This window comes from Phocoena phocoena, chromosome 19 (assembly GCF_963924675.1).
Source record: "Phocoena phocoena chromosome 19, mPhoPho1.1, whole genome shotgun sequence".
Classification (NCBI taxonomy): domain Eukaryota; kingdom Metazoa; phylum Chordata; class Mammalia; order Artiodactyla; family Phocoenidae; genus Phocoena; species Phocoena phocoena.
Genome location: NC_089237.1, coordinates 47656793 through 47678693, shown reverse-complemented (window position 1 = coordinate 47678693; position 21901 = coordinate 47656793). Strand labels below are relative to the sequence as shown.

The window sequence follows — 21901 nt, the reverse complement described above, 5'->3', positions numbered from 1 at the left end:
TTCCATGTGGTGGGCTGTAGTCAGGTCTTGTTTTTATTTCCAGCCTTCTTGTGCAATGGTCCAAACTCATCTCCCCCTGGTCTAGCTCAGTCCCCTTATCCTCCACACAGCAACCAAAGCATTTCTCACCTCCCTTCCTCCTGCTTAAGTGCTTAAAGCCTTTCACTGGCTCCCGTTCCCATCACTCGTACTCCAGGACAAAGTCCATTTTCCTCTGCAATTTTTATGAGGCACTAGGCCCACCCCAGCCAACCTCTGCAGCTTCAGCTTCCCAATTTCTATTAGTTCCTGGAATATGCCTTAAGTGCTTCCCAATGGCTTCCTGGGCCTGTGCAAGGAAACCGTCTCACCCTCTCGGCTTGGAGAACTTCAGCTCACTGGCAAGACCTGGTAAAATGTCATCTGGGCAGCATTCTCTGACTTCACTTCTCAGTCCCCACCAGGCCCCAAACATCTGAAAACGTGAACTACTGTAAAGTGTCCAGGCTGTGGATTTAGCCTGTTCTAGCTAAAGTCTTGCTCTCTGTGTGACCTTGAGCTTGGCTTCCTCCACTCAAAAATGGGGATAATGTGCCAGGGCGGATGTGAGGACTCATCTGGTGGGGGGTGTCGAGGCCGCTGGCAGAGGGGAGCCCGTTGTGGCTCAGGACAAAGTTTGGTGGGCTCATCTCTGGCACTTCATCCCTATTAGCCACCCGCCACCCCTGCCTCTTGTGACCATGCCCTAGGCTATCCTCCACCTCCTCCTCAAGAAGCCAGACGCACACCCGCTCCACCCCTTCGGGGACGGCAAGCTCGGTGAGCACGGCGCTGAGGGTCATATTAACACCTCAGATTAGACACCGCGTGGTCATTTGGCAGATCTGCAATAGGAAGCCATAGGGGGAGGGGACTGTAAGCAATAGTAGTCCAGACGAGTCTCCCCGCAAGGTCAAGGTGCCCGCCCGACGGGCAACGAACCGCAAGGACTCCTCTCCGTAGCCCCGCCCCTCGAGGGGGCCCGAAACCTTTCTCTAGCCAGAGCCAGGGTACGTTCCCTTTAAGGCGTTCAAGAAAGTCACCACGTTCGTACACAGCGAACGAGGCGTGGCGTATTTTGTCCCTCGCCGGCCTTCGTGGGCCGGGCCGGGCGCGAGGGCGGGGCAAGGGAGCGGCGGTGGGGTCAAAGGCCATAGCGCGCACCACGTGGGCCGGTGACTCTGTCCTTCCCGCAGCTGCAGCGGCGCGCAGGGCACTTGGGTTAGTGGCGCGGCGGGCGGCGCGGACAGCCGAGGCGGACGCCCGCTCCCGCCGCCATGGTCATCAAAACAGACGAGTTGCCGGCGGCCGCCCCGGCGGACAGCGCCCGGGAGCCCAGCTCGCAGGCCGGTGGCAAGGGGCGGCCGGGCGCGGCGGGTGAGCGGGGCCGGGGTCGGGAGGCAGCTGGGCGGGAGGCTGAATCGGGCCGAGTGGGCGGGGGGGTTCGGGGTTGCGCGGGGACCGCCGCCTTCACTCCGCGCCTGGCTGGGTTGCATCTCGCCGAGCCCTCCACCGGGCGCCCCCGCCCTGAAGGTCACCTTCACTGTCGCCCCCGCCTGCGGCCCGGGCTTCACACGTGGGGTCCCGGGGCGGGCAGCGGCGGCTAACACACGCGTGCCAGATCGCGGGGAGACGTGCACGCGCATGCAGTTTCGGGGTGTGCCGGCTCCGCAGACGGACGGACGCGGCGGCCCCACCTCCTACGCCCTCGGGCATGGGGAACTCTCCGGACTGGGGTCACTTGACACTTGCTCCGTCAAGCACTCCCTTCGCGTCAGGATCCCAAGCATTCCCTGTGCACAGGGCTGCAGGCTTGCGAGTTAGACTCAGCTTGGGACTTCTCAGGCTTGGTCTGTGGGAAGAGTGCAAGTTGGGGTGTGTGTTTTGTGTGGGGGTTTCTGTGGTCCGTTCCCAGAGGCAAAGCTTTAACCCCAGGTCTGCAGGGTCTGATCTCCGTCCTGTTAGATGTCGGCCTGGAGGGCAGACCTGGGGGTCTGCGTGTGTATGGGGGCAAAGCCAAACTCCTTGGCAGGAGGTGGTGTTTGTGCCAGAACTTGATCATTAACCCGCCTTGTTGCGAAAAGTGGGTCAGCCCAGAGTTGCTGTTTTTAAGGCAAAGGTCATCAGCATGGAGTCAAGCTCCCAGCTCTCCCCCGTCGGGCTGTGTGGCATTGGCTTTGGGAGTGGCTGCAGTTTTTCTCAGGTGGGGCCTGCCTCTCTCCTGGGCCTCCTCTGTTCCCTCTGTTTTTTCCATCACATCTTTGACTACAACCCTGAGGTTGGAAGCCCCTTCCCAGCCCTTGGGTTGTCATCTCCAAACCTTCCTCAGAGTCCCAGGGCTGGGCTGTGTCCCTCTCTGCCCTGGGTGACGGTGGGAGTGCAGAACTCCCCGTGCCTCCCACTCCCCATAACTCTCCTCAAAAGGGACTTGTCATCTTCATCTCCCTTCCCAGCTTGGGTGAGTCAGGACGGGAACAGTGTTAGGTGGGTTCTCTGACCCTGTAACTGATCACAGCCAGGTTAGCTGATGGTGGGGGATAGGTACTGTGGCAGCTTTGCTGATTGCCTAGAGAAGGCCAAGGTTTGGGCAGCATGACAAATGCTGATGACTCCAGCCTGCCAGGCTTCACCCTGATGAGGTTCTGAATCAGTGGAGCAGGCTAGATAAGAGGAGGTCGATTTCCCCTCCAGCAAAGAGACCTGAAGAGATGAAGCGACTTGGCCAAGGTCACACAGCAATTCAGCATTTGGATTTCCAGCTCACAGCCAGATTGCCAAGGCTGCCCTGGCCTGTCCCAGAGGAAGCTGGGAGAGGCATGTTGGCTGGGATCATATGCTGAGAACATAGGGACTGAGGAGAGGGGAGAGTGTTGGAGAATTTCTTTGAGGGGGTCTGTCTGGGGCAACCTGGGTCAGGGGAGGGTACAGCTGTTCATTTTGGGGAAACTGGAAGCATACTAGCAGGTGGAACATTGGCTCCCTAAGCCTCTGGGAAGCTTGTATAGAGCTAGGGCTTGAATTATAGCCAGTCTGAATCTATTCAAAGGAGGAGGAGGCCTTAATGGAGACCCCCCAACAGGCCCTCACCCAGGCTTCTGACCTCAGAACCCAGCTCTGGAAGTCCCCTTTAGGGGGACTAGTCCCCTTGAGGAGGTGATCAAGGCCTTTTATGGGGGGACCAAGGATCAGTTGCCTTGTTGGGAAAAAAGCTACTTTTAGGGGTTAAGAGAATAGCAGGTTTTTCAAGTTTATGGTGGTGTGTCGAGTTCCTTCTGCCTAGGGGAGGGCTCCTTGGAGTTGAGGCCCAAAGCGGAGGGGAAGGGGGCTGGCAGACAGGAGAGGAACTTGGGGGCTTAGGGGAGCTCCTGGACAGGACCCCAGAGCTCTTCTTTTGGGTAGGTCTGAGCAGAGCAGCTCAGGGAACACTGGACTCTCCCCAGACCCTGCAGACCGCTTCTGGCCTGGGTGGGGATGGGAAGGAGGCAAACAGATGCCTACCTCCTTGGGATCTTCCTTAGGCTACCTGCCCCCACCCCTTTCCCTTGAAGCCCCAGATCCCTGGGATAGGGTGATATGCCTTCTGAGGCCTAACTTCCTGCAGGAGCCTCACCCTGTGAGGTTGGCTAGGGCGGGGCCTGGCCCTGGTACAGTCTACTGAGTGAGGCCATGCCAGGCTGGGAAACGCACACAGGGGCCACCTGGGATGGCTTACGTTTCTTTTCTGACTCCTTTCAGCTGCCCATTGGGTCCACGTTCTCCCAGGCCAGGCCAGGGCTGTGCTTTATCTCTTCATTCTGGTCTGGCCAGTGAAGACTTGGGGGGTGGGAGGTGTATGCCATGCTGTTTGGGCAGCCCCTTCCCATTCTGCAGAGGATCGCCTTTCTCCTTCCCTAAAGCCCAGATCCTCAGGGGTACCCCCTGGGGTAAGGAAGCAGGGGTGTAGAGGTTTACCTGGTGGGCGCTGCAGCCTGGGGGCTGGCACTCAGGCCTGGGCTTGGGCGTCTGACAAACCTGGTTGTTTTCTTGACCTGGCTTGGCTGCCTATTGCCTCTGCGACCTTGGGCAGCTTGGTTACTAAGCTTCTGGAGCCACAGTTTCCTCAAGTGAGATGGGCTGGTCGAGCTGATGGAGGGACCTGCCACGGGCTGGGCCTAGAGTGAGCGTTGGCTCTGTGGTAACCAGGTTGGGAGTGGTTGTAGCAGTTACGCAGGGGTCACTGCCAGGCTGCTCTGCCCCCCCTTCTCCACAGGGCTGGGGTGTGTCTGGGGAGGGCGGCGGAAGAAGAGGGGCTGTGCCGGGGCCTGGCCCTTCGTGCCCTCCGCGGAGTGTGCGCGAGCCAGAACCCTCGGCGGGGGGTGCGGGGAGCGGTGGGCCTGCTGGGTGCTGGCCCTTCAGGGCTGCCTGGAGGAGGCCTGAGGGAGCCTGGCTGCCGCCCCCACCCTGGTTAGTACGGCTGCCGGAGCAGGCCCGCCTGGGCCCTGGCAACAAGTCAGAGGCCCTGGGAAGGCGCCCTGGCAAGGCTGGGCATGTTCCTTCTCCACAGCCGCGCGGCCTTTGGTCTCTTGCTGCCAGCTCTGTTTTCCCCAGGGGAGAGACTTGGTTTTCTCCTGGCAGCTCAGGGGCTGCTGGGGAGGGAAGTCGGAGCCTGCCAGCTTCTTGGTGGAGCTGGAGGCCTGGGGTACGGGTGCAGTTGTCCTCTGGGCGTCTGGGGTTAGGGTTCCCACCAGAGCTAGTGACTCTCAGGAAGGGGAGAGCTGTCAGGTCACCTGCAGGGGGCAGCACGAGCCAGAGGCCCCAGCCAGCCTCTTGACCCAGGAGGTGGGCAGGGTGCTCAGTGCAGCCGGTGGACAGGGGGGCGGCCACCTCATGGCCTGGGCCCGAGTCTGTGCCAGCTGTTGCCGGCAGCCGGCTGAAGCGGTCCTGCCCACTCCCACTGGGGTTGGGGCCGAGGAGAGGACCCCCTTGCTGGGCTCTACCCCTGCCGGCCAGGGGCCCTCGATCCTGAGGGGCCCAGGTACCCCAGACGCTGGGTCCTCCTGCCCCGCTGACTGCTTCACCAGCAGGGACCCTCTTTTTGGGGGTACAGGGAGGTGGGCCTGAGCACTGGTGGCAGCTCCACCTGGGGTCCTGGAGCCACCAGGGCCTCCGGGCCCACGGCCGTCCTTCTGGCCGACCTTGAGCAGGATGCGAGGCAGGGGGACTGTGCCCTTCCCAGGGCCGCCCAGCAGGCCTGGCCCTGCTGAAACCCGAAGCCAGCCGGCGGCCAGCTGCATGGCGGCAAGGGTAGAGGCAGAGGCCGGGATGAGGCACCCAGGCAGTGCCGGGCCTGAGCTGGAGAGCTGGCTGACTCGCTGCCATGGAGGTCCTGTGACTCCAGAACGCGGGCGAGGGCAGCCGCCGACCACACCAGGTGGGCTGTGGGGACAGGGAGCCAAGTGGCTGGCCTCTGGTGGGGAGGCCACTGGGCCTTGATCCCGCTGTAGGGAGACCTTGAGGGTGCTTTGCAGGAGAGAGGAGGGGCAGGGCAGGCTGGCCTTAGGGGAGTGGAGGCCCCTGGGAACCAGCCACATTCCTTTGAAATCTGATAGGAGATTGGGTGCCCCCTGGGCCGGGAGCCTGCAGCAGAGGTGCCTTCTGGGCAGGCTCCCTGAGCCAGGGTGGGAGTGGGAGCTGTGGCCATCCTTGCCCTCCTCTCTGTCCTCCTGGCCCAGACTCAGGGAGCACAGGCCACCTGTCTGGGTCCAGGTCTCTGGTTTCCCACTTTTGGGGTCTCAGAGACCTCAAAGCTGCTGTTCTGTATTGGGCAGGGGACCCCTCATCCTGAGGGCTGGTCAGCCAGCAAAGCCTTGCTCAAGGCCTCAGCTGGGGGAAGGCCGCCTCATAGCTGTCACCCCTTTTGCTGCATTTTGAAAACTGATCAACCACCACCGTTCTCCCGCCCTCCTGTCCCTGTCTGCCGTGTCACAGAGTCAGCCAGGTTCTTCCTTTGGGGCCGGCTGCTCAGTTTCCAGGGGCTTGGGGTCGCCCCGCCTAGGACTGTGGGCTCACGTGAAGGAGAGGTCCTTGTGCGTCCTTGTGGTTGTTGGGAGTTTACCTTCAGGTTAGGAGCGGTGTGCTGGGAGCGGAGGTGGCGACAGCTACTGAAGGCCCGCCGTGGGCCAGGACTGAGGGCAGGGCAGCCATGTGGTAGGGGGGCTCTCCAGGGGGGAATCTAGGGTCCGCTCTTGACCTTGGCCAAGGCACTGAACTTCTGGGCCTCAGACATCCTTATTTGGGGGAAGGAGGAGGGGACCGTATCTGAGCTCCTGGCCGTTCTGTTTATCACTCAGTTGAGGGGACGCGGGAAGAGGGAGTGGCTTCTCTCCACGTCCCGTCCCGTTCCCGGTGCCCCCGTGTGCCCTTATGTGTCAGGCTTATCTGGACTTTCATACATTTCCCGAGGCCCCTGCTCCATGTTTCTGGTAGGTCTGGGTAGAGCCCACACAGCTCTGGGGAGGTGCACCCCGTCCCCACTCCTCACAGCTGGGGAGGGAAGAGGAGGTGGAGTCTGCATGGGTTGGGGTCCAGAGCAGAGCTGGCTGAGCTGACCTGTCTGGAGCTCCCAGATAAGCAAGGGGCCAGTCTGGCTGCCAGGCAGGCCCTGGGCTGGAAAGCCCCGTGGGCCAGTGGGGCTCCAGGCAGGCCTGTGTTTCGCTGGAGGGTTTCTGCGAGGACATCCACCTCTCCCCCAGCGGGGCAGGGCAGGAAGGGCTCTCCTCTGTTCCCCTTAGTGCCTGCGGAGAAATGGGAGCTTTCGTCACCTGCTTCTTCTCCCCACAACATGTGTGTCGGTTGCTGGTCACAAGTGCGGGGCTTTTACAGTAATTAATTCATTAATTCAGTGCCTTTCTGTTGAGTGCGGGCAAGACAGGAGGAGGAAGGTAGAGCTGCTGGTGTGAACAGCCCCCTGAGTGCAGCACGACACTGCTGCCAGGGGTCATTGGTCAGGCTTCAGAGAAGAGAGTTTATTTCACCTAGGCCTTGACGGATGAGTAGGAGTCTGCCCGATGGAATGGTATATGGGGGGCAGCATAAACAAAAGCGCAGGTAGGAGGGAAAATGTGTGGCTTGTTCTTAGGCTTCCGAGTAGTTTGGTGTAGCTGCACCTTGACGGGGAGAACTGGCAGGGGCTGAGGTGGACTTCAGGCCTAAGATGTTCGGTTCCTGTGAGCGGTAGAGCAGTGGAGAGTATTAGAAGGTTCTGAGTGGTACCTTTTTTTTTTTTTTTTTTTGGAAGAGGAAAAAGAGCTATATTTATTTGATTCTATGGATTTTCACTTATTCCTATTAACCATTAATTGTGCAGATTTACCATTAATTGAAATATTTTTTTTACTATGGTCACCTTTAATAACAACTTAAAAAGCACTTTATTTTAAAAAGGAGTTATCTATATTTACCGGAATTTCATTTGTAGAAGCACAAGTGTTGTCTTTGGATCGCACTTAGCTACTCATCTAAGGATATGGTCACACCATGGAAATGAAGATCACTTGTAGACTTTGGATATAAAACATGAACAGTTCACAAAAGCTGGTATAAGAATTTGCTCGCTACAGTTTCAATGCCCTGGTTTTCTCAAAACGCTCCTGATACATTTTTTTCTAAATCATACCCTAAAATAAACACTGGTTTAACAATTGTGTCATACAATAATACAAGCTTATTGTAAACACCTGGAAAGTACAGACTTTATAAGGAAAGGATTATATCACTCTTAATCCTGTTATTTAAGGAAAGCCACTGAATTGAGTCTTTTAGTCTTTCTACTGGAATAGATATAAATGTACATATACACGCATAATTAGGACTAGTGCGTGTTCTAATTTTTTTTTAATTGAAGCACAGTTGATTTACAATGTTATGTTAATTTCAGGTGTACAGCAAGTGGAATTCTTGAAATAGGGGAAATGACCTGCAGCAGTCCTGTGACCAGTTTGGAGATTAGGTTGGGTGACTAGATAGGGATGGGGGTGGCAAGCATTCGCAGAGCAGGGGCTGGTTTGTGGAGGAAGATAAATTCCATGCTGACAAGATGAGTCTGGTGAGGCCTAAGGGATGGCCACATGTTGAAAAACTGGAGCGAGGCCTGGATTGGTCACGTGAGCTGGGAGACGGGAGGGCATTTGCAGTCACCGGCAAGGGTGAGGTGGGAATGAGGAGAGGCTGGGGCCCGGGACATCCACAGCTGGACTGCCAGGAGGAGGTCAAGCTGGAGAGAGAAGAAAAAGAGCAGCAGAGTCCATCAGGGAAGAGGAGGAAGTGAGCGGTGGGGGAGGGGAGCCAAGCAGCTAGTTGCCTAAGACCAGAGCAGACCCTCAGGTTTGGCCCTTAGGGTGGCAGTGGTGGCTCTGGGGAGAGTGGTCTGGGTGGCCTATTCACACGGCTGCCAGACTGGGGGCCTGAGGAGCAGATAGGAAGCGAGGGCCCGGGGTGTGGAGGCAAGCGAGCGGGCGGGCAGTAGCCTGCAGGCGTGCCCTGGGATGTGGTGGGACCGGAGTCTGGTGCAGGGCCGAGTCTTGGGAGGACAGGCAGACGCCATTCTGTAGGGCTGTGTCCACCCTGGTAGGTGAGGCAGACCTCGCCAGCGAGGCCCGTCTGACTCAGCTCCTTTCTTTTCCCCCGCAGAGCTGCCATCAGTCATGCTGTTGAATGGGGACTGCCCGGAGAGCCTGAAAAAGGAAGAGGGGGCTGCCGAACCGCCCCGGGAAAATGGGCTGGATGAGGCTGAGCCGGGAGAGGAGACCACTGGACAGGAAGTCATTGTCATTCAGGACACGGGCTTTTCTGTGAAGATCCTGGCTCCTGGGATCGAGCCCTTCTCCCTCCAGGTGAGATGATAGAGGGCTACTGGGGGCCAGGGCCTGCGCCTGTTGGGGAGGATGAGGGTGCGAAGCCAAGCTTTGCCTTTGCCCGGTCTGGCCCCGTGTTGAGGCAGGAAACCGAGGGTCCTGTGCCTTCCAAGGTCACTCAGCTAACGTGGTGGACATGGGAGTCCAGGTTCAGGCCGTTGCTTCAATGCAAGGGGACAGATCCCAGCTGGGACTGCCAGCCCTGTTTGGGGATCGGTATGGTAGTGGCTGGGTAATGTTGGGGTCCCAGGGCTCCCCACCCTCAGGTAGGTCAATTCTCTGGCTGGAGTTTTACCATCTGTCTGAGAGGAGAGTGGTAGTGGGTGGTCTTCAAGAGCAGAGCCAACCCAGAGGCCTTGTAAACTGTTACTCATTGGGGAACCAGGTGAGGCCCTCTTGTGTCTTCTGGAGCCACAGGCTTCAGCCCCAGAGCACACCTTCCTGAAGGGGGAAGCCATTTGCCCTGGGGACCTTGGCGCTGGGCAAGGGAGGAGGCAAGATGACTCTTTTCTTTTCCTTGTTTTTATGCCTCCTGCTGCTCTACTCAGGGCCTGCTCTTGGTCTGCAGGAATAGTTTAAGCTTGCGGGTAACAGGGCAAGGCTCTGTCCTGCACATGTGCATATATACCCTGCACACACATACACACACACAGGTGCAAGTGGGCATGGTATGTATGGGCAGGGCCTGGAATTTAAAATAAAAGCCAAAAAGGGGGAAACAGTATTTGGAGCATTGACTTTAGGGACCCAGGTGCTTTAGGCTGGGGAAGCGGTATGTTTTCACCAGGTTGGTCAGGGCCTTCTCCCTGGCAGGTGTCCCCCCAGGAGATGGTACAGGAGATCCACCAGGTGCTCATGGACCGTGAAGACACATGTCACCGCACCTGCTTCTCACTGCACCTGGACGGCAACATGCTGGACCACTTCTCAGAGCTGCGCAGTGTGGAGGGGCTGCAGGAGGGCTCGGTGCTACGCGTGGTGGAAGGTTTGTCCGGAAGTTGTGCGGCCTGTCAAGCGGGGGCATGAGGAGGCGGGGGCATGAGGAGGCGGGGCCAGGCGGCACTCACCCCCACCCCACCCCTCCCGCTGGTACCTTGGTGTCACTGTGTCACAGATGAGCGTGTGGAGGCTCAGGGCAGCCTTGAACTTGTGGAGGCAGGAGAAGACAAGGCAGGAGCACAGGTCTGCCTCGCAGGCCATCACAGGCACACCCTCCAACTTCATGGGTTGAATATCAGAGTCGTGATTTTAAACAAAACAAACAGTACCAGGCAGGTGCTTGAAATCAGCCCGTTCAAATTTTATAGATAAAAGCTCCGTCTCTTAAGGAAAGTAAGGTTTCACGGCTCTTGAGCAGGGAAGTCAGGCCCAGTGTGGGACGGTCAGCTGGCACGGTGAGTCTGGTTTGTTTGTTTAAAAAAAAAAAAAACAAACTCACATGAACTTAGGTTACCTGGGGAAAGGTGGCACTGCGGTTCTAGGCATGTCAGCCAAGGAGCAAATGTGGGAAAAATGTAACCCAGCTGTGCCCAGACTTACCTAATGACGAAACCTCTGTCCTTCCCCAGAAGAGCCCTCATTGAAATTTCATGAAACATGAGTTGGGGAGCAGTGTTGCAGTTTGAGGTCCTGTAAGTCCTCAGGCCACCCCCAGCCAGGGATGCCCTGGGAGAACTGGACTGAGCCCATGGGGACCTAGCAGCTGTGCCGGGCTGCCCACCCAAGACACTCGTGGGCAGAGAGCAGGGGGCTTCTGTGTGCACTTCCAGAGGCATTTCTTGTGCCCTTTGGCATAAGGTTCTTTGCAGACAAGGATCCCTGCCCACCAGCAGGCAGGTGTATGTGTTGAAAGCAGAATTCCAGCTTATGTGTTCATAAGGGAATTTGTAAGTGAAAGCCTAAAACTAAAATCAAGACCACTCCTGGTAGTGCCATGGCCAACTTCTCTCTGCTGGGTGGGTTGTTGCCCTGGTGACGCCCTGCCCATCCCCCTCCCGACAGAGCCATACACGGTGCGAGAGGCCCGCATCCACGTGCGCCACGTTCGAGACCTGCTCAAGAGCCTGGACCCATCCGATGCCTTCAACGGGGTTGACTGCAATTCCTTGTCCTTCCTGAGTGTCTTTACTGATGGCGACCTGGGAGGTGCGGGAGGCATTGGGGCTGGCGGTTGGGCAGACAGGCCGGGAGCAAGTTGGCCAGGGGCTGGTGAAGGGGCCAAGGGCTCGGCCTTCCCACCTGGAGGGAAGCGGGGCTGGAGGCACACAGACCGGGGCCACCTGAGCCGGGGAGGGAGTTGGCCGCTGGGTGGTCCTGGGCTGACCACCAGCCTCGGGTCCCTCAGACAGCGGGAAGCGGAAGAAGGGCTTGGAGATGGACCCCATCGACTGTACACCGCCTGAGTACATGCTTCCAGGGAGCCGGGAGCGGCCGTTGTGTCCTCTGCAGCCCCAGAACCGTGATTGGAAGGTGGGAGCAGGTCTCTTTTGGGGCAGGGGATTGCCACACCAGGAAGCCTGGCCCACTCATGCTTGGCCATTCCTGCAGCCCCTGCAGTGCCTGAAAGTGCTCACCATGAGCGGCTGGAACCCACCCCCTGGGAATCGCAAGATGCACGGGGACCTCATGTACCTGTTTGTGATCACAGCCGAGGACCGACAAGTCAGCATCACGGCATCCACTCGGGGATTTTACCTGAACCAGTAAGTCCTTGTGCGAGCCCGTTCGGAGTCCGTGGGCAGCCGCTTGGGGTGCCCTGCACAGTGGCCACCGTCTCCCTGCAGGTCCACAGCGTACCACTTCAACCCCAAGCCTGCCAGCCCCCGCTTCCTCAGCCATTCCCTGGTGGAGCTGCTCAACCAGATCAGCCCAACCTTCAAAAAAAACTTTGCTGCCCTGCAGAAGAAAAGGTAGCACCTTGGCCCATCTGTCCCTCATCTCACGTCCCATGGGGTGGGTGAACCATACAGCCTGAACTCTAGCCCTCCTGCCCTAAGCTGTGCCCCCAGCACCCCAGAGCTCCCTTCTAGGCAGCAGTCAGCCTAGCAGCCCTACAACAGGCGGCCGTGTGCTTCCGTCAGACTCTCCAGGGACAGGGCCTTGGTGGGGAGACGGCAGAGCCAGTGGGACCTTGGAGAAGGGGCCCAGGGCAGGGCTCTGGGCTCAGCGGGCTGCCCCATCTCCCCTCTGCCCGCCACAGGGTCCAGCGCCACCCGTTCGAGAGGATCGCCACCCCATTCCAGGTATACAGCTGGACAGCGCCCCAGGCGGAGCACGCCATGGACTGTGTGCGCGCAGAGGACGCCTACACCTCCCGGCTGGGCTACGAGGAGCATATTCCAGGACAGGTGCCTGCAGCCTGGCGGCCCACCCTTAGCTCTTCCCTCCCTTCCCCTGGTGGGCGCCAGGCTGGGTTCTGGGTGCTTAGGGGGCCGTCTGCGGGGAGGCGGGGGACGGGACTGCCCCGAGCAGGTGCTGGGGGCTCAGGTTGAGCCGGTGTCTCCCTCCCTGTCCTGCTGTAGACCCGGGACTGGAATGAAGAGCTGCAGACAACGCGGGAGCTGCCTCGGAAGAACCTGCCTGAGCGGCTGCTGCGAGAAAGAGCCATATTCAAGGTGCCCGTGGCCCCTCAGGCCTGACCAGTGGCCGCAGGCCCTCCTGCCACCTACCTGCTCGTTTTCTGTGAACAAGACGGAAGCTGGGGTGGGCTGTCAGGGACCTTCCAGGGCGTTCTGCCAGCCTTCCGTCTCCTGGTAGACGACCCCAACTCCTTCTTCTGGCCTCTCTGAGATTTAGTGTCTGTGGGCCGGAACCGGTGGGGACACGCCTCCAGGATGGGCTGAGTGGCAAGGTCCATGACAGCTTCCCTCCCAGCACACCCACGTGGAGCCCTCGGCTGGACACACGTGCCCTACTGAGATATCCTTAGTGTTTTTTTTCCTGAGACAGATGAGGAAGAAGCAGTGCTTTTGAAAAAAGTTTATTTGAAATCTCCCATAATCTTACTAGAGATGATAATGGTGAAGATAAGATCTAAAGTCCGGGGTGCTCACTTTGCCAGGGGCTGTGCCAGGTGCTGTGTAGGCATTACCTCCTGTAATCTTCCAGACACCTTGTAAAGGCTGATACTTTTATGTCACAGTTTTATAGATGAGGAAACAGGTCTGAGAGGTGATGCAGCCAAAGTCACCTGGCACGTATTTGGTGATTCCCAGACCCACCCCAGTCCTCGCTCTCCCTTTTAATCACTAAGCTCTGCTCTCTCTTGCAGTATAAGTGTTACATTTTTTCAAAACTGGGGTTTCTTCTTTTTTAAAATAAATTTATTTATTTTATTTTATTTTATTTGTGGCTGCGTTGGGTCTTCGTTGCTGCGCACGGGCTTTTCTCTGGTTGTGGTGAGCGGGGGCTACTCTTCGTCGCGGTGCACAGGCTTCTCATTGTGGTGGCTTCTCTTGGTGCGGAGCACGGGCTCTAGGCACGTGGGCTTCAGTAGTTGTGGTTCGTGGGCTCTAGAGCGCAGGCTCAGTAGTTGTGGCTCGCGGGCTTAGTTGCTCCACGGCATGTGGGATTTTCCCAGACCAGGGCTCGAACCCTTGTCCCTTGCATTGGCAGGCGGATTCTTAACCACTGCGCCACCAGGGAAGTCCAAAACTGGGGTTTCTTGCCCTTTTCCAAATGTGAGGAAACTTTGTCCTGCTTACCTCTACCAGCCCTGGGCGAGCTTGGCCAGGCGGGATGAACCCCGCGGCTCTCTCACCCTCCAACCTCGGGCCCCCAGGTACACAGCGACTTCACAGCGGCAGCCACGCGGGGCGCCATGGCAGTCATCGATGGCAACGTGATGGCCATCAACCCCAGCGAGGAGACCAAGATGCAGATGTTCATCTGGAACAACATCTTCTTCAGCTTGGGCTTTGATGTCCGCGACCACTACAAGGACTTCGGGGGGGACGTGGCGGCCTATGTGGCGCCCACCAATGACCTGAATGGCGTGCGCACATACAATGCCGTGGACGTGGAGGGGCTGTACACGCTGGGCACGGTGGTGGTGGATTACCGCGGCTACCGTGTCACGGCCCAGTCCATCATCCCCGGCATCCTGGAGCGGGACCAGGAGCAGAGCGTCATCTACGGCTCCATTGACTTTGGCAAGACGGTGGTGTCGCACCCACGTTACCTGGAGCTGCTGGAACGCACGAGCCGGCCCCTCAAGATCCTGAGGCACCGGGTGCTCAACGACCGGGACGAGGAGGTGGAGCTCTGCTCCTCCGTGGAGTGCAAGGGCATCATCGGCAACGACGGTCGCCACTACATCCTTGACCTGCTGCGCACCTTCCCCCCCGACCTCAACTTCCTGCCCGTGCCCGGCGAGGTGCTGCCCGAGGAGTGCACCCGCGCCGGTTTCCCCCGCGCCCACCGCCACAAGCTCTGCTGCCTGCGCCAGGAGCTGGTGGACGCCTTCGTGGAGCACAGGTTGGGGGCCAGGGCAAGCGGCTGCATCCTCTGGTGGGTGGTCCTGGGGCCTGATCCTTGATTGGGGGGGGGCTTTGGAAAGTGAAGAGGAGCTAGCTCTGGCCCTGGCTATCCCGGCCCCAGCGCCACCCACCGTGGCATCAGGCTCCCCAGCACGGACATCCAGGAACTTTATGTGGGTCAGAAACTAGCAAGTGGCTAGACCAGTGGCTTTCAGCTGACGGAAGCGGGGCTGTTCCCTCAAGGAGCACATGGAAATCCGCTTAGGTGTCTTTGAACCTCCCAGTGCCAGGGCCCTGGAGGAGGGGCGGGGTCGGGGTCCCTGCTGCTGCCGTTTTGTGCTTAGGGGTCAGCCCGTCAGATGCCCCAGAATAATCTCCCTGTCAGAATGCCAGGGGGGTTCCTGGCGCTCTCAAGAGCCCTGGGTTGCGTGTGAGCCCCCCACGCACCAGCTGTCCTCTTCCTGTCTGGGAAGATACCCATTATTGCTGTGACCTGGCACACACACACGTGTGTGGATGCTTGCACACTGGACGGGTTGTGTCCCCAGGCCGGCAGGGTGTCCAGCCCCAACATCCCTCAGCCCCAGCAGGGCAGGAGCTGGGGCCTGGCTCAGGTCCCCCGAAGTCAGCAGGAAGCCGCCAGAGCAGTCACGCTTCTACATACCCCTCCTGCATTCCCTGCTCTGCCCCATCCACTGTGCTCTAGGTACCTCCTCTTCATGAAGCTGGCAGCCCTACAGCTGATGCAGCAGAAGGCCAGCAAGATGGAGACACCCCCGTCACTGGAAAACGGCGACCCCCCATCCTCGGAGTCCAAGCCTGAAGACCCTCCAGCACCCGAGGTGGGAAGCGAGGAGGAGGGCAGCAGTGCTAGTGGCCTGGCCAAGGTGAAGGAGCTGGCAGAGACCATCGCCTCGGACGACGGGACAGGTGGGGCTGCCGTGGCTGCTGGGGGAGCCCAGGACAGGGGAGGCTCGGCTGCTGCCCCACCGGAGCGGGAGTGGGGCTACCTCCTAATGGGCAGTGTCTCCACAGCAGACCCTCGCAGTCGGGAGGTGATCCGCAACGCGTGCAAGGCTGTGGGCTCCGTCAGCAGCACGGCCTTTGACGTCCGCTTCAACCCCGACATCTTCTCGCCAGGTGAATGGTCCTCTAGGGCCCCAGCGCTGGTGGGCCTGTTCGCTCACCTGAGGGCTGCCGTCTCTCTGGCCACCCGCCTCTCTTCTGCCTGGCTCACGCCTCTGCCCTCCCTCCCCCAGGGGTTCGCTTCCCGGAGTCTTGCCAGGAGGAAGTTCGGGACCAGAAGCAGCTGCTAAAAGATGCTGCTGCCTTCCTGCTCTCCTGCCAGATCCCCGGCTTGGTGAGGGCAGGAGTGGGACGAGGGACTGCCCAGAGGGTGCTGTTACAGGCCCTGGGGCCTCATCCGTCTCTGGAAGCTTGTGGAACCTTTGCGGGAGTGACTTAGGCCTGCTGACCTGCAAGGCAGGCAGGGTGGAGTTCTCCCCAGCATGGGGCTGCTGACACACAGGGGTCAAGGGAGGCATCAGGTTCTGCTCTGTGTGCCCTCCCTTGTAGGCTGGCAGCTGGGGTCTGGCCCTCTGAGCCCCTGTGTGATGGGATGGCTGATAGAGGGGCTGGGGGCATCTTCACCCCCACAAGCTTTGTACGTAGGCCCTGTGTATGTACATGGTGCTTGCTCCCCCCTAAGGCAGCCCTGAGCTTAGGTGCCATGCTGTCCCCCGATCTATTTTTTTTTTTTTTAACATCTTTATTGGAGTATAATTGCTTTACAATGGTGTGTTAGTTTTTGCTTTATAACAGAGTGAATCAGCTATATGTATACATATATCCCCATATCTCCTCCCTCCCACACTCCCTATCCCACCCCTCTAGGTGGTCACAAAGCACCGAGCTGATCTCCCTGTGCTATGTGGCTTCTTCCCACTAGCTATCTGTTTTACATTTGGTAGTATATATATATGTCCATGCCACTCTCTCACTTCGTCCCAGCTTACCCTTCCCCCTCCCCGTGTCCTCAAGTCCATTCTCTACATCTGCGTCTTTATTCCTGTCCTGCCCCTAGGTTCTTCGAACCATTTTTTGTTTCAATTCCATATATATGTGTTAGCATACGGTATTTGTTTTTCTCTTTTTGACTTACTTCACTCTGTATGACAGACTCTAGGTCCATCCACCTCACTACAAATAACTCAATTTTGTTTCTTTTTATGGCTGCGTAATATTCCATTGTATATATGTGCCACATCTTCTTTATCCATTCATCTGTTAATGGACACTTAGGTTGCTTCCATGTCCTGGCGATTGTAAATTGAGCTGCAGTGAACATTGTGGTACATGACTCTTTTTGAATTACGGTTTTCTCATGGTATATGCCCAGTGGTGGGATCGCTGTGTCCCCCGATCTTTGAGCTGAGCCTGCCGTGCTGGCTGCCCCAGGCCCCTGCGAGGCGCGGCACAACCGCGGGATGAAGCTGTGGCCCTGCTTCTTCCTCTGCAGTCACAGGAGAGCCTGTGCAGCTCCCTCATCCCTGATTCCCCGCCGTGTGGGCCCAGCAGTCGCAGGGGTGAGGGTGGCCTGTGCAGAAGGCTGGGGACAAGATCTCACATCCTTGCTGCCGCTTTGTCTCCTTCCCTCTTCCCAACTGGGAGCTGGGGTCTCAGTCCCCTCCTTCCCTCAGGGCCTCAGGAGAGCGTGAGCTCCCTTGGGAAGACCCAGGGCGGGAGGAAGCAGAGGCCCTGGGCTGGGGGGCTGACGTGCTGCAGCCCGCAGGTGAAGGACTTCGCAGACCACGCGGTGCTGCCCATGGACGGGGCCACGCTGGCCGAGGTGATGCGCCAGCGCGGCATCAACATGCGCTACCTGGGCAAGGTGCTGGACCTGGTACTCCGGAGCCCGGCCCGGGACCAGCTGGACCACATCTACGTGAGTGGTGCCCAGGGCGGCTGCGAGATGGCAGGGCTGGGATGGGGGCCTGGGGCCTGACCGAGACTCCCCTCTCTGCACCCTTGCAGAAGATCGGCATTGGAGAGCTCATCACCCGCTCTGCCAAGCACATCTTCAAGACGTACTTGCAGGTACTGCGCTCCCTCCCCGGCCTGGGTCACGGGGATGTTGGGGGGAGCCCGGGTGGTGACACTGGTCCAACCTCCCTTGCAGGGGGTCGAGCTCTCGGGGCTCTCGGCTGCCATCAGCCACTTCCTGAACTGCTTCCTGAGCTCCTACCCCAACCCCGTGGCCCACCTGCCCGCCGACGAGCTTGTCTCCAAGAAGAGGAACAGGAGGAGGAGAAACCGGCCGCCAGGGGCAGCGGATAACACAGCCTGGGCTGTCATGACCCCCCAGGAGCTTTGGAAGAACATCTGCCAGGAGGCCAAGAACTACTTTGACTTCAGCCTCGAGTGGTACGTGATGATGGGTGCAGGGGCGCTGGGCTCCCGAGCAGCGTCCGGGTCCTCCGTGGTTGCTGGCAGTGGAACGGGGAGGAGAAAGCACAGAGCTGTGGAGGGCTGCTTGCTTGGGGAAGTGGGGAGGGGAGCTGGGAGGGGGCTCGGGTGGAGGGGCAGCTGTGGAGAAGGGGGCAGAGGGGTGCTGGGCTGCCTGGGCCCACCCGCCGCTCCTCCCCAGTGAGACCGTGGACCAGGCTGTGGAGACCTACGGGCTGCAGAAGATCACGCTGCTGCGGGAGATCTCCCTGAAAACCGGAATCCAGGTGGGCTGGCTCAGAGCATCTTGCAGGGCTCCCGGGGCCACGGGGGGAACTGGGCGGGGCGGTGCTGGCCGTTTGAGCCCGGGCTGAGGCTGCCTATGGGTGCCGGGCTGGGTCCCCAGATCCTGCTGAAGGAGTACAGCTTCGACAGCCGCCACAAGCCCGCGTTCACGGAGGAGGACGTGCTCAACATCTTCCCTGTGGTCAAACACGTCAACCCGAAGGCTTCAGACGCCTTTCACTTCTTCCAGAGCGGGCAGGCCAAAGTACAGCAGGGTGCGTGCCAGGTGCAGCCGTGGGGCAGGGTTGCGGGGGGGGGCCTTCCCTCTGGCCGGCCCTGACCTTCCGCCCCCGGGGTGCCCTGCAGGCTTCCTGAAGGAGGGCTGCGAGCTCATCAACGAGGCCCTGAACCTGTTCAACAACGTGTACGGAGCCATGCACGTGGAGATCTGTGCCTGCCTGCGCCTCCTCGCCCGCCTCCACTACATCATGGGCGACTACGCTGAGGTGGGCCACGCGTACCCTCTGGGCCTTCAGCAGGGGCCCAGGGCCTGGTCTGGCACCAGCGGGGCGGAGGGGGGCATGGGGGAGCTGGGGCTGCGTTCTCACCACCACGGCAGCAGGAAGCAGGAGTCCCGGCAGGTGGGACTGGAGCCCCTGTCACCCCAGGGGCCCGGGATGCCGCTGACCTCTGGGCCCCCCCAGGAGGAGCAGGTGGAGACCCAGGGAGGTGCTTGTTCTGCCTGTACGGCGGCCTGCCTCCGCTGTCCCCCCCAGCTCCCTCCACTTAAGAGCTGTATCCTGGGGAGAGCTGCCATGCCCGTGGACAAAGTGGGTGTGATGGCAGGGCCTCCCTTCACAGGGATGAGGGAAGGGTAAATTCTGACTCAGTACCTAGAGCCCTGTAAGCACCAGGGAAGCTGCTTGGGGTCTGTGCTGTTGCCTGTACCCTCGTGGGGCCTGGTGGCGTTCACCTGCCTTGTTGGCCCCGGGGCTTGAGAGGCTGTTTCCTAAGCTAGGTGCACTGTAGATGCCCCACTCCCGCCCCCAGCCATAGGACTCTTGTTTTCTTTCGCCTGTCTGCCTTTTCTTATTACGAAGACTTTATTTTTAGCACACTTTTAGATTTGTATGCATGTGTTGGCATAGATTAAGACAAGTGTTTTAAGATGTGAAGCGGCCTCAGAGCGGGCTGTCGACGTCCATGGTCACAGCAGCTGGATTTTGACCGCTCTTCTGCTGCCTTTGTGCAAAGTAAAAATAGAAACTGCGGCCGAAGGTGAAGAGGCCGAGCTGCTGTGGAGGCTCGTGGGCCAGGCAGACTGGGTGTGGGGCAGTACCACCCGGGAGTGACAGCCCCCCACCTCCCCAGGCCCTCAGCAACCAACAGAAGGCTGTGCTGATGAGCGAGCGAGTGATGGGCATCGAGCACCCCAACACCATCCAGGAATATGTGAGTAGCCACCGGCGGCACGGCCTGCAGGCTGGGTGGGACCCGTGGCTTGCCCCGGCCTGACGCCGCTGCCCCCGCAGATGCACCTGGCCCTGTACTGCTTCGCCAGCAGCCAGCTGTCCACGGCCCTGAGCCTGCTGTACCGCGCCCGCTACCTCACACTGCTCGTGTTCGGGGAGGACCACCCTGAGATGGCCCTGCTGGACGTGAGTACTGGGGAGGGGCAGCGGGACTGGCCTCGAGCCCGGGGAGTGGGAGCTGACCGGGGCCTCCCGCCTGCCCCCAGAGCAACATCGGGCTGGTGCTGCACGGAGTGATGGAGTGTGAGCTATCGCTGCGCTTCCTGGAGAACGCGCTGGCCGTCAGCACCAAGTACCATGGGCCCAAGTCCCTCAAGGTGGCCCTCAGGTGAGGCTGTGCCGGGTTAGGGGACAGGAAGGCCCCCGGCCGCAGGGTGCCCGGGAGGCGCTTGCATTGAGGGCGGGCACGGGATCCAGCACTCTGTCCTCCATCTGACTCCTGAGGAAATGTCTCTCAACTTGCATCTCTTCTCTGAGCTCTGGACTTGCCTTCCCCCTTGGAAAGTTCCCAGAGTGGGTTCTGGGGTAGCCTGCATACCACCCATCCGTCCCCACCGGCCCATTCACGTCCCTCCCTTGCCTCCCCCTGCACCGTGCCTGTCTGCAGCCACCACCTGGTCGCCCGGGTCTATGAGAGTAAAGCCGAGTTCCGGTCAGCCCTGCAGCACGAGAAGGAAGGCTACACCATCTACAAGACGCAGGTGGGCCACGTGGGCCACGGCGGGGCGGGGAGGGGCAGGGAGGGGCGGGGCTGCGGGCAGCACTGATATTTCCCGCCCCCTGCAGCTGGGCGAGGACCACGAGAAGACCAAGGAGAGCTCCGAGTACCTCAAGTGCCTGACCCAGCAGGCCGTGGCCCTGCAGCGCACCATGAACGAGATCTACCGCAACGGCTCCAGCGCCAACATCCCGCCCCTCAAGGTGGGTCCCCGAGCGGGGCTGGGTGGGCCGCACCCCGGCCTCCCGGCGCCCAGGCAGTGGCTCATCCTCCCTGCCCCTCAGTTCACAGCCCCCAGCATGGCCAGCGTCTTGGAACAGCTGAACGTCATCAACGGCATCCTCTTCATTCCTCTCAGGTGAGGCGCCCCACCCCGCGTAGAAGTTGGCCTTTATTTTTTTTCTTGGTTTTTTTAAATAAATGATACATTGACATGGCTCAAAATTGAAAAGTATAGCCAGTGGCAAGGAGTTCCTTGTGAATCCTTCCAGAAATACTCTGCATAAGTGGGCAAACACAGATCTGTAACCGTTTTCCCCCTTTTTTTCCCCAAGGTGCCAAATTGTAGCGAGCCATGCACATAGGTATTTTTCTCCTGCACTTAATCTATCTTGGCGATCGTTTCGTGTCAGTAGGTAAAGAGCAGTGTCATTCCTTCTCTGGACTCCTGCTCTGTCAGTGTAGCGATGTGCCTTAGAGCCAGGCCCTGAGGGTCCCTGTGCGGCTCTTACAAACAGTGCCGTCTTCGAAAGCCCCTCGCGCCGTCTCCCTCCCACCTGTGTGCGGCATGGGTTTGGTCAGCTCAGTGTTACGGCATTTACAGCGTATCTGCTCTGTGTGGCACTCTACACCTGGTTTTTTTGGGTGTAATCGGCTATAGGAGCGGCCGGGGTGCAGTGGGTTTGAACTGGGCGTGAAGGCTGGGTGGGAGCCAGGCCTTAACTGGAGGCTTTCAAGTGTGTGCGGTTCGTACTTTTTCAGCGCTCGGGGGCCTTTCTGTTTGTGGGAGGGAAGCACTTGTTCCACACGTGTGTCTCGCTGCAGAGAGCACAGAGCCTGATCTTGTTCTAAGTTTAAGCAGAGCCAGTAAGGTGACGGAGGGCCCAGGCCCACTCTGATACCCACCCTTCGCCCCGTCCTTCTACTCAGCCAAAAAGACTTGGAGAATCTGAAAGCTGAGGTGGCGCGGCGGCACCAGCTCCAGGAGGCCAGCGGGAACAGGGATAAGGCTGAGGAGCCTATGGCTACTGAGCCAGAGCCAGCAGGGGCCTCAGAGGATGTGGCCTCCCAGCCCCCAGCTGCCAAGGACCCTCCTTCCCTGAGCTTGCAGGGGTAGGAAGGGAGACACAGACAGACAGTCGGCCAGCTGCCCCGTTACCCAGCGATCCAGACTCCAGGAGAAGGGGGCGTGCCCTGCACATCAGGAGAGGCAGCAAGTCCTCTTCCTCCACGCTTCCAACCCCACCCTGCCCCCAGCATCCTCCTGGGACCCTGGCCTGGCCTGCCTGATCCTCTGAAAGATGTTCTTGCACTGGT

General features: G+C 59.4%; 1 protein-coding gene across 2 annotated transcripts; it reads left to right on the top strand.

Annotated features, from left to right (window-relative positions):
• Window positions 1–1295: 1295 nt before the first annotated feature.
• Window positions 1296–21701, top strand: CLUH (clustered mitochondria homolog). 2 transcript variants are annotated; one of them, XM_065897346.1, is made up of 26 exons: window positions 1296–1395; window positions 8686–8888; window positions 9723–9894; window positions 10911–11054; window positions 11254–11378; window positions 11457–11611; window positions 11693–11818; window positions 12109–12256; window positions 12431–12523; window positions 13690–14384; window positions 15093–15316; window positions 15425–15526; window positions 15646–15746; window positions 17178–17330; window positions 17420–17482; window positions 17565–17809; window positions 18033–18117; window positions 18237–18390; window positions 18482–18621; window positions 19487–19567; window positions 19648–19773; window positions 19854–19975; window positions 20255–20348; window positions 20434–20568; window positions 20650–20723; window positions 21515–21701. In XM_065897346.1, the coding sequence occupies exons 1-26, from the start codon at window positions 1296–1298 to the stop codon at window positions 21699–21701; spliced, it is 4047 nt and encodes a 1348-aa protein (XP_065753418.1). The 2 variants fall into 2 exon arrangements, with proteins under 2 accessions (XP_065753418.1, XP_065753417.1); XM_065897345.1 differs by having other exon boundaries at window positions 15422–15526.
• The last annotated feature ends 200 nt before the right edge of the window (window positions 21702–21901 follow it).